This window comes from Vidua macroura, chromosome 2 (genome assembly GCF_024509145.1).
Source record: "Vidua macroura isolate BioBank_ID:100142 chromosome 2, ASM2450914v1, whole genome shotgun sequence".
NCBI classification, from domain to species: Eukaryota; Metazoa; Chordata; class Aves; order Passeriformes; family Viduidae; genus Vidua; species Vidua macroura.
The window spans coordinates 56,770,556-56,787,424 of NC_071572.1; the positions used below are offsets into that span (position 1 = coordinate 56,770,556).

The 16,869-nt window shown below is 38.1% G+C and overlaps 1 protein-coding gene across 6 annotated transcripts in view; it reads left to right on the plus strand.

The window, feature by feature from the left end:
• DIAPH3 (diaphanous related formin 3) overlaps positions 1-16,869 on the plus strand; it is a 202,236-nt gene that overhangs the window by 4,555 nt on the left and 180,812 nt on the right. For 3 of the 6 annotated variants that reach the window (XM_053971172.1, XM_053971175.1, XM_053971173.1), the window contains exons 2-3: positions 5,682-5,714; positions 16,176-16,349. In XM_053971172.1, the coding sequence (XP_053827147.1) occupies positions 5,682-5,714; positions 16,176-16,349 (207 nt within the window). Of the gene's footprint in view, positions 1-5,681; positions 5,715-11,402; positions 11,848-12,650; positions 12,718-16,175; positions 16,350-16,869 lie in introns of those variants that run through there. The other 3 variants (XM_053971176.1, XM_053971177.1, XM_053971174.1) reach the window with 3 other exon arrangements.

Below are 16,869 nucleotides of genomic sequence, written 5' to 3' on the forward strand. Positions count from 1 at the left end.
GCAGGGTGGGGTAAAAAGAAATTGTTTGCCACTTCCTTTCCTTGATTCCCCCCTCACCTTAGAAATGTTTGGAAATCATTGCAGTGAGCACTATATTATGTGACTTCCAACTGCACTTTACAGATACTACATATTGTAGACTGGTCTTCAAAAGATCAACTTCAGTTTCTAGATCAAATAAGAGGTGTTTCTATTAATTTCAGTTTACCATTGACCTGACTTCAGTGACTTTCAGGGTATGTTTTTAGTTAAGTTCTTTATGAAATTTATGAGTCAAGAAGGGTTTGTTTACACCAATCTATTAAAAATAGACAAATTAACTGTTGCATTTAACAGTGTCTATAAATCAAAGAAAGATGCAGTTAAGAGGAAAAACACTTCCATTTCTCTGGCATAGAGTAGAAAGGTAAGACCAATCTGTGTCAATATCTTTAATTACAAAGTGACTGAATTATTGCTGCAGTTATGCTGCAGTGTAAGACCTTGAATCTAAATTAGTCTTTTAAAGAAATGATTGCTGAACAGATGTTACCTAAAACACTTTATCGCGGCTTTGTAAAATTGTAAATTCTTCATGCTGTTATTTTTGTTGGCATGAATTAACACTGTGGGTTATGATACTAAATTTTAGTGTTGTGTTCTAGCACTTTGTTATATGATCTTACCTGTAAGCACCAATTTTGAGTTTAACTCATCAATGCCTAAAGAATATCACTGTGTAGAACCTGTCATGTTAAGGTAGTTTTGCTCCTGATTGCTTTCCCTATTTTGTAAAGATAGGGAAATAGATGTAAAGACACACAGGATCGGACTAATACCGTTGATCCAATTAAGAGGGATTTGTCATTGCTTTGCTTTGCTTCACTGTCTCTACCTGGACTTGACTGGGGTAATTATATCGGCAATCCCTCAAGTTATTACATTATATCTAGCAGATGAACTTCAAGTATGTACTGCTGTTTGGATGCATCATCTTGTGTATTGATACCTGGGCAACAAGATAATGTTGCCCCATCACCCTCCCTGGTTCACCCCCTCCTCCCTGTCTTCCTTTTGATGCTGAGGCAACAAGATAATGCTTGAGCGATGCAAAAAGCTGTAGCTATGCGGAAAAAAGTAGTTACTTTGTAACAAGGTATGTGAATGAAGCACTTTTTAGAAATCAGCAGATTTAGCAGAACAAGCTGACTGCAAAAAGCTAACCAGTGGCTGTTTCAGCAGGCAAGCTTATAGAGCATGCACAGAGACAGAGGTGAAAAGTTCACGCCTGAGGAAGACTTCTCAGCCTTCATCCAAAATGACCACAAGGAGGCTGATCACCACCTCGTGCAGAAACCGTACATGTGCTACAAGGGCTTTCATAATCATGTAATTAGAAAATATGTTACAATGTGAAGGTTAGGAAAGTATAATGTGCACATTAAGTAGAAAAAGTATAAAAGCTTGTACTGTGCAAAGAATGGAAGAGTGAGTCTGTGGTGAAGCTATCCCCCTCATTCCTGGCATAGAATCAAGTATGCCTGCTCTATAGGCCTTGTGCTATGGAGTACTGTTTTCTTGCCTAGTTTTCAGGCATCAATATGACAATAAGATTCTCTACTGTGAATGTATATGAAGCCAAATAGTATTTGGCTTCCTTTAACTGAGAGGTGTGAAAGTTCCATCACACATGTCTTCATCATTTGTGACCTTTTCAAGAGACACAGTACTCTTCCTGTCTCGGGAGCAGTCGTCTTGTTGCTGTGCTTGTGTTGTGAAGCTCAGCCCTTGCATCCTCTTGTACCTTTCAGCTTCTAAGACTCTCACTATCCTTGGAGTTTTGCCAGCTCATCAAGAACACTGTACCACATGCTGCATGTATATGTATATCTTCCGTCTTATGACACTGGTTATTCAGCAGTATGCCTGAGAGACATAATCTTCTGTAAGGGGTAATTCTGTCAGATTGCTTGCTTTCTTCAAAAATGATACACCTGTGTATTTCTTTCTCATTGGACTTAGCATTAAGTGAACTGCTTCTACTCAATTGCAAAACAAAATGACCTCTTCCTCCATGTCCTAGACTAAAAACTAAGGTACACTGAGGAGTGCAGTTTTAAAATTTAGTTTATAAAAGTGTTTTTATAGCTGAAAACTAAGCAATGGTGTTTCTTCTGTTTTTCTAACTGTAGGTGCTACTTATAAATCTTTCCTGAACTGTCCTAATTAACTCTAATATCTTTGTGCTTTTGTATATCTCTGACTAGAAAACATGATGTCAGCATACTTAAAATACTGATAATTTGTTTTTCAGTTTTGCATATCTACTTTCTACATGATAAACAGACTAGAAGAATACTTGTACGTAGCTCCTGTGCTTTCAAATCTATAATTTTGTTATTGTGGAGTTCATGGAAGACTCAGAATAGCATAGAAATATTTTCATCCATTGTGAAGCAGTATTATGTAAAACTACTTAATGTTTTTAGCAGTGACTGAATATTATAGGAATATTACTTAAGTCATATGTATTCACTTGTGGGCCTGTGTTTAAGGCAACCTGTTCACTTGAGCAGAATGTATGTTTTGTGAACTGATATATCTCAGCCTGGAAATAGGAATAGGTCCCTGTGGTAGTAAAGCACTCTAGCCTCTATCTGGAATTTACCTGACTCCTAGTCTAGTTATTTTTCCTCTTACTAGAAATGTGTTTGTTTCGTTTGGCCTGTCAAGAATAAAAATATGCTCTTATTCTTGAGTTGCAGCACTCCTCTATATACAATGCCATTAAAAGATCCAGTGTGGTAAGTTTCTTTGTTATGGTTGTTGTTGTTAAGACCACAGGTACTGTTCCACATCCTGTATCCTTGCATGCTATAGAAGACCAGTGAAGCTGTCAACTGATTTTACTTTTGTTCTTCTGACAAAGAGAAGGACTTGGTGAGGGAGAGGGGAAAAAGAGAACCCCAGTTCTATTTTAACCAACTCCTCTGACTGAGAAGCATTATAACATAAAGTTTACTAAGTAAGTCTTTAGAGATGTCTTACAACAAGTCATTCAGTCTTTTGAGTGCTGAAAGGGCTGAACATTAGGTTGTAGTTTGCATTTCTTCTCCTTTATAAAGTCTCTATGTCACCAGTGTTGATATTTGGTGCTGGTTAAGTAGATTCTTACTTAAGAACCTGCTTTTAGCATTTGCCTTCAAACTAGACTCCACAACTTTTTATGAAAGAAGTGCTGATATTTTTTAGACTTCCGTACTCTAGGTATCCAGTAAGATGAAGATTTTGAGAGAAGGCTCATATCTGTATGTTGAGTTTGTTATACCATTATGGTGTCCTTAATTAGTTGTGTGGTACTCTTTTTTTCACTAATTAGCCAGGTGACTTGGGTCAGTGAGGTGTTCTGATATACAAAATGGGAAACTTTTCACTTGTTATCATAGTAAATTGCACTGCTGAATTTCATGACTTAAAAGAAAAATAAAATACTAGCTTGAACTATCCCACTAACTTCTGTCTTTTTCAAAGAACAAAACCTGAATCTGAAATTGCCTGGTTACCTGCATGCTGATGGTGTCTTGTATGGAGCAATTACAAAACATCCAACATCTGTTCTTAAGTTGAAATGAACCTGATGTTCTTGCTTTCCTGCATTTTTTTAGTGGAGTGAATTTGACATGAATCTTGAATTTCTACTCAAAGCATAGAATGCAGGTGGTTTTCATTCTAAGCAGATTATGTAATCTCCTGCCATGTTAGAGGAGCTCCATGATGGTATTTGTGCATTGCTTAAGGCTTAGTGATTTAAGTCATCTGCATGAAAAGGGAATAAATTTTCATGTTCTTCTCTAGCTAGTTGCAGTGTCAGACCGTATGTTAGTGTTTTCTCTTGCAGTTTTGCTCACTTAAGGGTAGAAGTATTGTACCAAACCTTTCTAAATGCAAACTCATGAGCTTTTGTAAATGACACCAGTTAACATTTTTACAGTCTTTGTAGATATTTAGCAGAATGGGAAAAGCAAGTAATAAACCCCAGTTCTATAGCAGTGTGTGGGGCAAAAGTCTGATCTACCCTTTGGCAGGAGAACACCAGTGAGAAGACTGGGATACAGATCTTCAGTTTCCTGGCCAGATTGGAATAGTTGTTTTCATTTATTACAAATCCTCACCTGTTAGAACATGGAATGGAATTGTCATAAAAGTTCAGTAGTGACCTAGTACCTTTTTTAACAATTTTTTTTTGACGGAATGTAGTGTGTCACTGAATATTGTATTTCCTTGCACCTCATTTTTCTTCTATTTTTAACTTCATAACCATTCATCAGACACTTCTTCCTCAGTTTCTTGACACTATTCAGACTAGAGCTGTTGTGTGATAATGTTTGACTTAACACAAATTGTTCTTTAATTCTGAGGGATGAGCCAGAGAAGATGTCAGAAGTAATTGTCACAATCATAGAACCATTAAAGTTGGAAGCCTCTGAGATAATCATCATTAACCTAGCACCACCACTTTCACTGCCAAACCCAGGTGTTACGTCTCTGCATGCCATTAGAATGCTTTCAGGGATGTTGAGTCCACCCTTCCCTGGGTAGCCTGCTCCAATGCCTGGCTACCCTTTCAGTGAATAAATTTTTCCTAATATCCAAGCTAACCTCCAGTGGTGCAACTTGAGGCCATTTCCTCTTGTCCTATTGCTTGTTAACTGGGAGAAGAGACTGACCCTCACCTTGCTATAACCTCCTTTCAGGTTGTAGAGAGAGATAGCCAATTATTGTTGACTTGGTGAAGAGTTTCCAAATCTGGTTAATTAGGATATAGTTGTTGACAGTTGCTGTAGCTGTTGCCAAGCTGTGTACACTAGGGGAGTCTAAGAGAAGGGTAAGGGTCTATCTCACTAAGTATGTGACTTCACATTCTTGACATTTTCCTGCCAAGTCTGTTCTCAACCTCTTCATAAAAATGATACGTCAGATCCCTGCAACACTGACTCATCAGTTGCCAATATTCTGTGCTGCTCTTTGCTTTTGTGGAAGAGCTGTACATCGTAGCACTTGCTGTGTTTGTAAATTTGCAGTGGAGACCAAGTGTTGGTTCAGAAACTGCTGTTTTGAGTGATGTATAGATTTTTTTGGATGCTACTATTATTGAAAGTTTAGTTCAGTTTCTGCTCACAGGTTCATGTTCTGCTTGCCACAGAGGCATTATTTGAGACTATTCAACAACGTGAGTATTTTGAGTGTTGCGGCTTGAAGGATAGTTTTGAACTTTTGAGGAGCTCTGTGTTCTTCTATTGGGTTTGAAATCTCTGGATTATTTGTTGTTGGTGTCCCCACAGCCATCTTGAGAAGACACATGTCCAGTAGCTGAATTTTGAGCAGGTCATCTGTATATTTAGCTCTAAAGCATAATTTAGTTATGAAATATAATAAAACACAACTTGTTTCAAGCTGTGCTTAGTTCATAGTCTTTTGATGTTCTGTTGGAGGATCAAATGGAAGATTTTTTAAATCTGTATAATTTGCTGTGCATTATAAACCAGCAAGGTACAACTTGCCAAGAACTTGGTTTATTTCAAGTGTCAGGATTCAACACTGTTTAACTTGCATGTTTTGAATAAAAGTAACTATAACTGAGCTTATTTTTTTTTTTTTTACTGAACAATTTTGACATGACTGCTTTCCTGTTTGATTTACAGCACTTAAATATCAAGACACTGACAGATGATGTGGTAAGACAACTTAAGTTTTGCTTTGGCTAAGCAAATAACCTTACTGCTAATGCAATAGAAATAACCTTAGTAATACAAGAAACTATCTTATCTTTGAGGATAATTTAGTTAATTGGAAAAGTCTCAATGAACTGGCAATTATCTGTAACATAATCAAGATGAGTAGCAAAAATGTATGGATGGCTTTGAAGTATGCTCTAATCACAGCTAAATGAGCCTGACACAGGTAATTGTGCCAATCTACATGCAGTATAGTTAAGATATCTGTGATTGCATGTTTAATTCTGAAGTTACTTAGGCTGCGTGGCTAGCTTAAAATAACATGTTTAACAAAGTAACATTTGCTTGTGAAACTTATTAATGCTTGTTCAAACCACCTTAAATATATTCAGTGTCATGCTTAACACAGTGTTTCTTGAATTTGATTAAGAGATGAGGTTCTGTATCTAACCACAAACCAGATTTTTTTCTTGCTCTTGAAGTTACCTCTTTCACTGCCTATACTATTCTTTTGTGGGTAATAATATTTTTTCTTAAAATACATAATTTTACAAAGTCTTTGAATTTGCCTAGGAAGTAATGTTTTGTCATCAACTAAAGATCAGCTGTTACGACTTCAGTGCTATACAGAATTCTTGCTGAAGTACTTCTGTGTGTAGCTGGGAGCTGAAGTGCAGAGAGATTTATGTCTATCAGTCCTAGTTTGACTTAAATAATCTGTTTCTATTTCTTTAGCAGAATTTCATTAAATGAAATTGTTATTAAGAAATTTGAGTCTGACTGGCTGCTAATACAAGTTTGGCTGGCTGATAATACGAGTCTGATTGTATAAACTTGTATATCTTGGAGAGCTAGGGAAATGCTCTCAGCTTTCTGAAAGCAAAAGTATTTTTTGGTAACTAGAAAACAAGTTTTGATAGTATCATGTAAGGATTATAGTTGGGATACATGAGATCTTGCTGTTTGTTTTTGTGAGGTGCCTTTTTTCCTGTTCAAGAGGCTAGCTTGCTGCCTTTTTGCACTTGTACTTTACAAAGCTTATTGGACTTGTCATGCTTGTAATCATTGCCCCAAAAAATCGGCAGATTTATTGTGGATTTTTGAGATAAGGACAAAAAGCTTGTCAGCTCTGTAGTAAACAAACTTTTCCCAACTCCTTAAATTTCTCAGAGCATGAAAATGGCCCCTTTCACAGAGTAATGAAATCTCATTTGCAGGGTAGTACCAAATTGTTTATATGAATATATATTTTTGAAAAGGGAAACAACAGCTATTTAGTAAAAGGCTAACAGTGAAATAAATTACAACACCACAACATTTGAGAACTTTTAAATACATGTAAAGGGGGATATTCTGTTTACTTCCAACATCATCTTGGAATGAGGGTATGCTTTCAAATGGGCACTTTTTATTCCTCTATTTCAGTTTTCTATTGGTTTACTCTTTCTGTGTCTGATTCTGAGACAAGGACAAAATTTGTAGTAAGAAAAGGTAAAGAAATTGAAGGTTTAACATGACTTGATTTTGTAGCTTTCGATGAAATAATATATTTCATTTCTTCTCATTGGCAATCACTTGCATGTTTACTTACTGCTGCATTATGCTTTATGAAATATTTATATTTCCCAAGCAATTTCTTACAAATACAGTTGTATGTTGGTGACCAGGAACTTTTTTTGTTTTTAAACTTAGACATGTTAGCAGCATGTTGAGAATCTAAAATGCAGACTGCTTTTCAGTATCTAAATTGGATTATTTGTGAGATGCTGATGAATTGTCTACTTTTAGTGATAAATCCTCATTTTTAAGTTCAAACCTTGATTTTTATACCTGTGCTTCTTTTAGCTTAATTGTTTGCTGTATACAAAGACGGCATTTGCATTCTTCCTCCACAGAGGAGTGGAAAGCAGGTAGCTGAGATATCAAATTATCTCTCTCAAATGCTCCACATTCCAACAATCACAGAATCATCAATGTTTGAAGATACTTTCAAGATCATGTAGATCTACTGTCAACATAGCACCACCATAATCACCCCTAAACTATATCAACTGCCACATCTAGATTCCTCATGAACACTTCCAGAGATGGTTACTCCATCATGCTCCTGGGCAACTCATTCTAATGCCTAACCACTCTGCCAGTATTTTTTTTTTTCCTAATGTCCATTCTAAACTTCCTCAGGTGCAACTTAAGGCCATTTCCTCTCCTTTCACTTGAGATGGCCGAAGAGGCCACCTCCCACCTTGCTAAAACCTTCTTTCAGGTATTTGTAGAGGGCAGTTGGATCTCACTTGAGCCTCTTCTACTCCAACATAAACATCCCCAGCTTCCTCAGCTGCTCCTCATAGGATTTGCTTTCTAGACCCTTCTTTCACCAGCTGCATTGCCCTTCTCTGGACACACTCCAGCACCTCAAAAAAGCCTTTTTTGTAGTGAGTGGCCCAAAACTGAACACAGAATTTGAAGTGAAGCATCACCAGTGGGATGGTCACTGCCCTGGTCCTGCTGGCCACACTTTCTGATACAGGCCAGGATGCCATTGGCCTTCTTGGCCACCTGGGCACAGCTGGTTCATGTTCAGCTACTGTCAACCAACACCTCCAGGTCCTTTTCTGCTCAGCCGTGTTCCAGCCACTCTGACCTCAGCCTATAGCTCTGCAAGGGGTTTTGTGTGACCCAGATTCAGGATCTGGCACTTGGATTTATTGAACATCAGGCTGCTGTCCTCAGTCCATTGATCCAGCCTGTCCAGATTCCTCTGCAGAGCCTTCCTGCCCTCCAACAGATCACCCAATGTGGTGTCATCTGCACATTGAAAGAGTACTTAACCTCTTAGTCCAGATCACTGATGAAGATATTAAGAAAGACTGGCCCCAATACTGAGCCTTGGGGAGCCCCAGTTGTGACCTGGTACCAGCTTGATGTAGCACCATTCACTACTACTCCCTGGATTCAGCCATCCAAGCAGTTTTTCACCCAGCAAAGAATGCACCTGTTCAAGCCACGAGCAGCCAGTTTCTCCATGAGAATGCTGTGGGAAATGGTGTGAAATGCCTTAGTGAAGTCTAGGGAGGCACCGTCCACAGCCTTTCCCTTATCCACTGAGTAGGTCAAATGATCATAGAAGGAGATCAGGTTGGTCAAGCAGGACCTGCCTTTCCCAAACCCATGTTGGCTGGGCCTGATATCCTGATTGTCCTGTACATTCTGTGTACTGACACTCAGGATGGTGTGTTCCAAGACTTCCCCTGGTACCTAGGTTAGTTTCACAGGCCTGTGATTCCTTGGATCATCTTTCTAATTCTTCTTTTAGGTGGGCCTTATATTTGCTAATTTCCAGTCAACTGGAACTTCTCCAGATAATCAGGACTGCTGGTAAATGTTTGAAAGTGAATTGGTAAGCTCTTTTACCTGCTCCCTCATTATTCTCTGGTACATCCCATCCAGGCCCATAGATTTGTGGGTGTTTAACTTGCATAGCAGATCACTAGCTATTTCTTCCTGGATTATGGGGGCTTCACTTTGCTTCCCATCTCTAACTTTCATCTCTGGGAGTTGGGTTTCCTGAGCACAACTGGTTTAGGTATTAAAGACTGAGGTAAAGAAGGCATTAAATACCTCAGCCTTTTTGTCATCCTTGGACACTACACTACACTCTGCAAGCAGCAAAGGAAAGAGACTCTTCATAGCTGTACATTGCTGGCAATGTATTCATTGAAACTTTTGTTGTCTGTAACAACAGTGACCAGGTTCCTCTTTGGCTTTGACTATTCTACTTTTTCTCCTTACATAACCTTACAACACCCCAAGTTGTCTGACCCTCCTTCCAGAAGTGATACACTTTTTTTCTTTTCTTTTTTTTTCTTCTTTTCTTTTTTTTTTCTCTCCTCTGAGCCCTGAGTTTCAGCCTAAAGTTCTCTATTTAGCCAGGCTGGTCTTTTTTCTCCACTGGGTTTTCTTATGGCATATCGGACAGACTGCTTCTGTATCTTTAAAATTTTCCATATTAAAGTATGTTCAGCCTTCCTGGACTTCTTTACCCTTCAGAATTGATTCACAAGGGACTTTTTCAGTCCATGTGCTAAAAACGCCTGCTGGCCTGCTAAAAGTCTGCCTGCCAGAAGCCCAAAATGGCAGTTCTGCTGGTGCCCATCCTTACTTTATTCAGAATTGAGAACTTTAACAATTTTGTTCTTCCAGTGCCCAAAATGGCCACCATGCACACCATATCACCCACTAGTCTTTCTCTGCCCACAAACAACAGATGTATTGGGACAGCTCCCTTGGTAGGTTGGGAGGGGATTCACCTGGCACCCTGAGCAGGGACCTACCTGTCTCTTATGTCCCCTCCTGCCTCTTGGGGTGATCTTCCACTTTCTGAGATGCAGTTTGCTGGCATGCCTGACTCAGTGTTGGCAGAAAGAGGGAGAATAAGACTCAGAAAGGTTAACTAAACCTACATATTAACAGAATTTTATTAAAAGGTATCTTATGGAGACAAAAAAGAAAAGCATACTAAAATTCCTTAGAACATCAAATTATACTGATTTCATAGCAACTGCTTTAAAGATTAGACTAGGCTGTATAATTTTCAGTATATAGAGAAATAAGATTCAGAGTGAAATATTGTCTACACATTTAGGATGCAATTGTGCACAGGTCTAAATTCTATAAATTTTAGATTGGTAAAGTAATCTCTGAGATTGAGTTTATTAGTAATAAGAAGTAATTCTATCAAAGGGATTCTTCTGTGTATCTTGGTTTATGCAAGTCTTGCTCTTCCTAAAAGCTCTACTACTAGCAGTGTAATTTCTTGCATACTAAGAAGTTAATCTTGTAGAGCAATTTGACAGTCAAAGAAAGAATATACTTTTTTAATTTTCTGGAGCTTCAAGGAGGAAAAATATGTTAAGAGGTCTTTGACTCAGAGTCATTGGAAGTAACTTCTTTGATCTTTTGAGAAGTATTTCTGCTGGTAAGTGGGTTGCTTTAAGTTCTGAAGATACTGAAATGAATTGTTGCAACCGAGTTCATTGTGTTGGTTCCCTATCCAGTAGGAATAATAATTATTTCAAGTGAAGACACAGGATTTGTTCCACTTTGTATTCTCCTTTTGTTCTTTCCTATGTTGTTAATGTTCCCCTTTGTCATCTGTCAGCATCAGGGTTTTACAGCAGACTTTCATGACTGAGCTCTTGGCTTCTGTGACTAAAATGACTGGCAAAATGTCTGGGAGATTGAGTTATTCTGTAGTGCTTGAGCAGATTTTTTAGATGTGAAAATGTGTTTACTGAGTATATAAATAGCAGGCAGTCAAAACGTGAACTTGAAAATAAAGGGTGGCAGTACTTTTTGTCCTATATAGCTATAAGGCAGAGTGAGATAAACACCCGGAAAAAGAGCAAAAACTATAAGCAATACTCTTGGCTTTATGCTTTCACTCAGGAAAGGAATATTTTATACCTGTATATATTTCATATCAGAACTCTGCTTAAAAACTCTGCTTAGTGATCACCATCAGTGTCTTGATGGCCTGTATATTTATTCTTTTTTTTTTTTATATATGTGAATGTGTGTGTCTCTTCATGAGAATGGGAGTGAAAGAAAGAAGATTGTTCAGTACTTCTAGTAACGTATTTTAGGTTAAACCATAATAATTCTGTAATGCTCTGTTTTCATGATGAGGTATCAGAAGTTGTGTCCTCAGGAAGACAACCCATGGGGAAGATACCTTTGTCAGGGACCGAAGACGGGTCTAAGGCCTGACGTATTTGGTCTGCAATTGAGCATGTCAACAAGATAATGTAGAAGAAGAATTTATTGTTAGTTGGTAGAACTAACCTTCAGAAATGAAACTATGTAACAATGGAATTCATCCTTTGAAAGGGGAATAATTAAGCTGTTGTTGGCAAGGAGGTGTGATCATGAGCTGTTGTGACTTCATCTCATGCAGTGGCCCCATGTGAGATGATGTTGAAACTGGCCACTCCTGAGGTGGAGATATAAGGGTGGAGGAGAGAGGATGACATGATGCACACCGTTTTCATCAGGGGATGCCCTGATGCCTCTCCCACTCAGGAGCTGTGCTCTGTCTCCTTCTCCTGCTTGGCAGCTTCTCCAACATCCAGGGGTTGGTATGTATTTATTGCTAACACGACTAATAAAATTGTCTTGCTTTGCTATTCTGACTGTCTTTGAGTTTTTTTGTGTACAGGCATCATCCTGAACCCATAACAATACCTTCCTGCATCTTTTTCCCTCCCCCTTTCATTCCTTCTCCTCCAGACCGATTACAGTAGCCTTTGAGAATTTTAAAGATTTTGAATAACCTTTGAATACCCTTGAAACCAACCTGATCCTTTTTCTTGGAGCTGGCATGTTATTGCATATGGTTCAGGTCTTGTTTAAGATCAGACTCTTAATTAAGAACATCACCCAGACATATGCCCAAAAGCTGGATAGTTTGGAGTGGAGGAATGTGTTGGACTGTATGGGCCAGTGTCTAGGCAGTGGTCTGTGTTTGCACTTTACCCCTAGCAAGTGCAAAATCCAGAAAAACTAGTAAATGTTTGCCTTGGAAAAGGTGTGCTGCCACCCTGGCAACCCAGAAGGACCTAAACCACTAAAAATGTGTTGGGGCCTGGCCCAGGCCTACTGAGCCATGCCCAGCACTGCCCAGTGCCCTCAGGAGGGAAAGAAGGTCTCTGAATCTGACAGTGAGGCACCAGGCCCTGCAGCTGCTCCAGCCACCGTGACAGACTCTGTGGTTAGTTCAAGCCTGATGACAAAAAGTGCCACTGAAGCAGAGAAAAAACATGTGCTGGTGTCACTTTCCTCTGTACATAAGCAGAAGAAATGTATATGAAAGTAACCCTTCAAAAAAGATCTAGCAAAAGCAGTCAAGGAGAACAAGGAGGCTGGAGACGGTGAAGGAGCAGGGCCATCACAAGGGCTATTTTCAGTGCTTTTACTAAGGCCATCCCTTACAGTGATAATGAATGTAATGAATGTTTTTTTTTTTTTTTTTACATGAATGTGCTGGATTTAATTTTTGAGAAATTTCTTAATATAGGAATAGGTGATTTGATGTGTTAATTAAGGGAGAGATGAGGGAGGCAGGGTGGCAGTGAAGTAACACCTTTCATTCCTGCATGCATGGCAGCTCTGTTAGTAGGTGATGTCTTGATTAGCTGTCGTGCCAAAAATTATTCTAGCAGTAACTGATCCATTGACTCCTGCATTATTGTGTGTAAGTTCAATATACGCTCTTTTGTTATGGAGAATGGTATAAGAAGTCATCACTAAGGTCAAAATCAGAACACAAAAAGATTTACTTTCTAGGGACCTGATTAGAAACTGTGATGAGCCAGAAAGTTTGTATTGTGGATCTCTTTTTAACTTTGATTTTTCAGGGCCATGGTGTGGGCATAAAATCACTTTCTTATTTCATGGGCTCTCAGTGGAATAATAGTCAGCCTATGAAATAAGCCAATAAAACTTTGCCATTCTTTCTTGATAGTGGCTTAATTTTGGCTCATACAGATAGTTTTCTTACTCTCCTAGAGCACTGTTCCTGTATGCATCTATATGTATCCATTGATAAAATAAATACCAAAAAATAGAAAAGATGCAAGGTCAAACCTGCTTTAAACTCTAGTGAAACTGTATCAAAGCTAAGCTTAGCTGTAGCCTGTTGGTTACCCTGATTTAAAATGTTTTGGTGTAACATGGAAGATTATTGAACTTTTTTTTTTGCTGTTTCCTCCTCCATGCACTTGGATCGCCAGCAGCATCAGTGGTAGATTTCATTACACCCAAGCAATGAAATTTTTATTCTCTCTGTATAGTGCTTTCTGTGGACCATGAAATTATTTGCCTGTATGGAATACTGAGAAGTATTAACTTTTCTGAAGCACTATCAATGTATAATTCAAAAGGGAAGTATATGTAGAATATCCACACTCTACTGCTGTGCAAATCTTGTTGTGAATTCCCTTTTATTAATGTATGGGAATCTTTTTTTTTAGACTGCATTGTTTTAAATTATTTAAAGTAATTTAAAGTTTGACACATGTTTAAATGTCTTTATAATCCTATTATCTCAATTTGTCTTAAATGTTCTGTCTGATCAAATATATTCCAAGATGTGCTTTCCTCCTCTAGGATGAGTGGTATAGGATTTGGTGAATATGGGGGAATATGAATGTTACAGCGTAATGTATAATGATGCAAAATATTTACTATACATTCAAGAGAAACTTAAAACCAAAACATAAACTAAAAATGGGAACAAGTGAAATATGTCTTTTCAAGGAGGAATAGGCTCTTCTCCCTGAATAAGGGCTGTCTGTTTCTAGCAGACCTCTGGGACTGCCTGGGATACTTCATGGTAGTTCTCCTGGCCAGGACTTCTGTTGCTGCTGCTGTGTGGAGCAGGAGAGGAAGAGGAGACACTTTGGGAGCACAGACTGTAAAGAAGGGACTGAGATTTTTCAGGAGATACAGGAAAAGGCATTTAGGGCACAGCTGTCTTAAACCAAATTTGTTCTCTGTTCACTGATTCATGGGCTGAAATCCATTATTTCAGCCAAAGTGTCTTCCTTCTACACCTGTTTCAAGTCTGTATGTGAACTGTCTGCAAATACAGTGGCTTGTGTCTTAGGTTATACATTTTATATTGAAGATGTCGGGGCATGGAGAAGCTAGTGGCTAACTCATTTTTTGGAGCAGGCATGTTGCTTTCATTAGTACTCTGTGAAAGACATTGCTTGAAAAGAAAAGTCTCATATAATAGGATTTTTTTACAATTCCAGTCTAGTCACTTCAGTTTGAGGGCTGGCTTCATCCCTCCATGCTTACAATAGACTTCTGATTTTAAAAGCCGGAAGGGAAATTGCTTTCTAGTCAAGATGTGAGATGGTTTTTGCTACTGATGACTACTACTGCACTTCCAGTGATGTTACCCTCCCTTTTGCTTTTGTTGCATTCTTTGTCTTCCTGGGTCGTACCTGTGTAATTATTCCTGTAGAGTATGCTCTTCCTCATTGCCTGCTGGTTTGATGTGACACAGAAGAACCCCATCATCCATGCTGAGCTCTTTTGTGTTTATGCTATATTAATTTTCTGCTTTTGCATGTTCTGCAACCATCTGTGAGTAGCTTACAATCTATTTCTATGTTCCAAAAACTGTTATTTTCAATTTTGAACTGGAAGAATTAAAGTCTTTATATTTTTCCTCTAAATCTCTCTTCATGGATGTCTGATAGTCAATTCTTGCTCTGACTGGAGTGGAACACTTGTACCCAATTTTTGCTACCGATTTTCTTTGCTCTTTCTGACCTTGATTCCACAGTTGCTATAACAATTTTACTTGTCATTTAGTTTGGTAACTGATGTACTTGTTTCAAGATACTTATCTTGAAGATGTATTGAAGCCTCAGAATATTTTTGCATAGCATTTCAAGACAGAAGTCTGTTGATATGTTTGAAATCTTGTCCAAAATCTCTTATGCATCAAATGTTTCTGTAACTTTCTTAACTTCAAGTGTGATGTTGCTGTTCATATCTGTTTAAAAAGGTGTTACAAAGATGATGATGTAGCGCATCTCATTATGTGTCCTCTGCTTTTGCGTTCTGTTGGTCTTTGCCCATGTACCTTAAAACACACAAGCTCTAGCATGGAAAATGTGTAAAGTTTCACTTAGTAACTCTTGATCACAAAGTTGGTAAATATCTAACCAGTTAAAAATCCCACAACCCAAACCACTTTTCTAAGAAAGGTTTTGGCTCTTGGAAGGATTAATAAAGCCAGAGCAATTGACGTGTGCTGGGGATTAGTCATAAGGATCATTCATGAAATCATAAATGTACTCTACAAAGCTTTAATAGAGGAGTCAATGGTTTCTCCAAAATTAGTTTCTAAGTTATTGGAGCAAAGGCAGTAAATATTGTATTACATGATGCAAAAAGAAATAGAAAGAAAATAAATAGAACTGTGTCTTAGTTATGCTAACTTATCTTTTTATTAAAAGTAGTTTCTTTGCATGCCTATATATTCTGTAGCCACATTAGGCGTACAGCTGTTTCTGGGTAGCTAAAACCACTTTAAAACTATGCTTTTGGTAAATAAGCCTGCTTTCTCATATTCTACATGTAACGCTTGGAAAGAATTCTTCATAAATTGGTTTTGTAGATATCTATTCCTCCAAACTTTCTGTAAAATTCTGATGTTCTGCATGATTTCTTTCTAATGTAATGGGATTCTGGTTGGTTAACTCCAGTGCTAGGCAACTGACCATCATATGTATCTTTAGGAAAAGCCTTTAGAATGAGGTGGTTAAATAACAGGTAAGCTACTGCATCAAAATAAGGATGTTCAACTTCCAAGAACACCCATCTTAATTAGGGCTACAAAGAATGGAAGCAGTATGTGATATGTTGTAACTTTTGTGTTTTCAGTTGGATAGATTTGCCAGTATAAGAATTCCAAGAAGTAAAAAAGAAAGACCTCCTCTGCCACATATGAAGCAGTCACATTCTACAGATTGGTCATCCACACCTATGGACCCAGAGGATTTTGCTACAAAACCATTGTCGGAAAGAGAAATCATAGCACTGTTTGAAAAAATGATGGTAAGAGTCTTACACTTCCTTTTAGTTAAAGAAAGACAACATGGCTGAGTGATAGGTGGAACAAGTATTCTTCTGTGCATGTGTTCTAATCTTTACCTGAATTATTAATATAATTGTTGTGAGTTGTAATTGTGTGCTTATTATGGTGTTTCTCAGGAAATAAAGTATTGGAATTATTTTTGCAAATTTTTGTTCCAAGTATATTTAAAACAGAAATTAGAAGTGAGATATTAATTAGAAGTGAGAACATGTTTTGAGGAGGAACAAGAGGAACAAGAAAAAGGGGATCCTTCTTCCTTTTAAGATGATCTGAAACTTTCACAAAGATACTTTATGCCTTCAAATGTCACAGCCACATTTAGTTCTCAATTTATATGCCATGTCACTCTTGCACAAAAAGAGAGAATTGCCTCCAAAGCAGTATTTGTCTGCAAATTTGCTTCTTTCCTTAGTTGTCATTGTTAGTGCACTACAAAAGAGCAGTCACAAAGATCATGTGGCATTGGTAGCACCCCAGTTG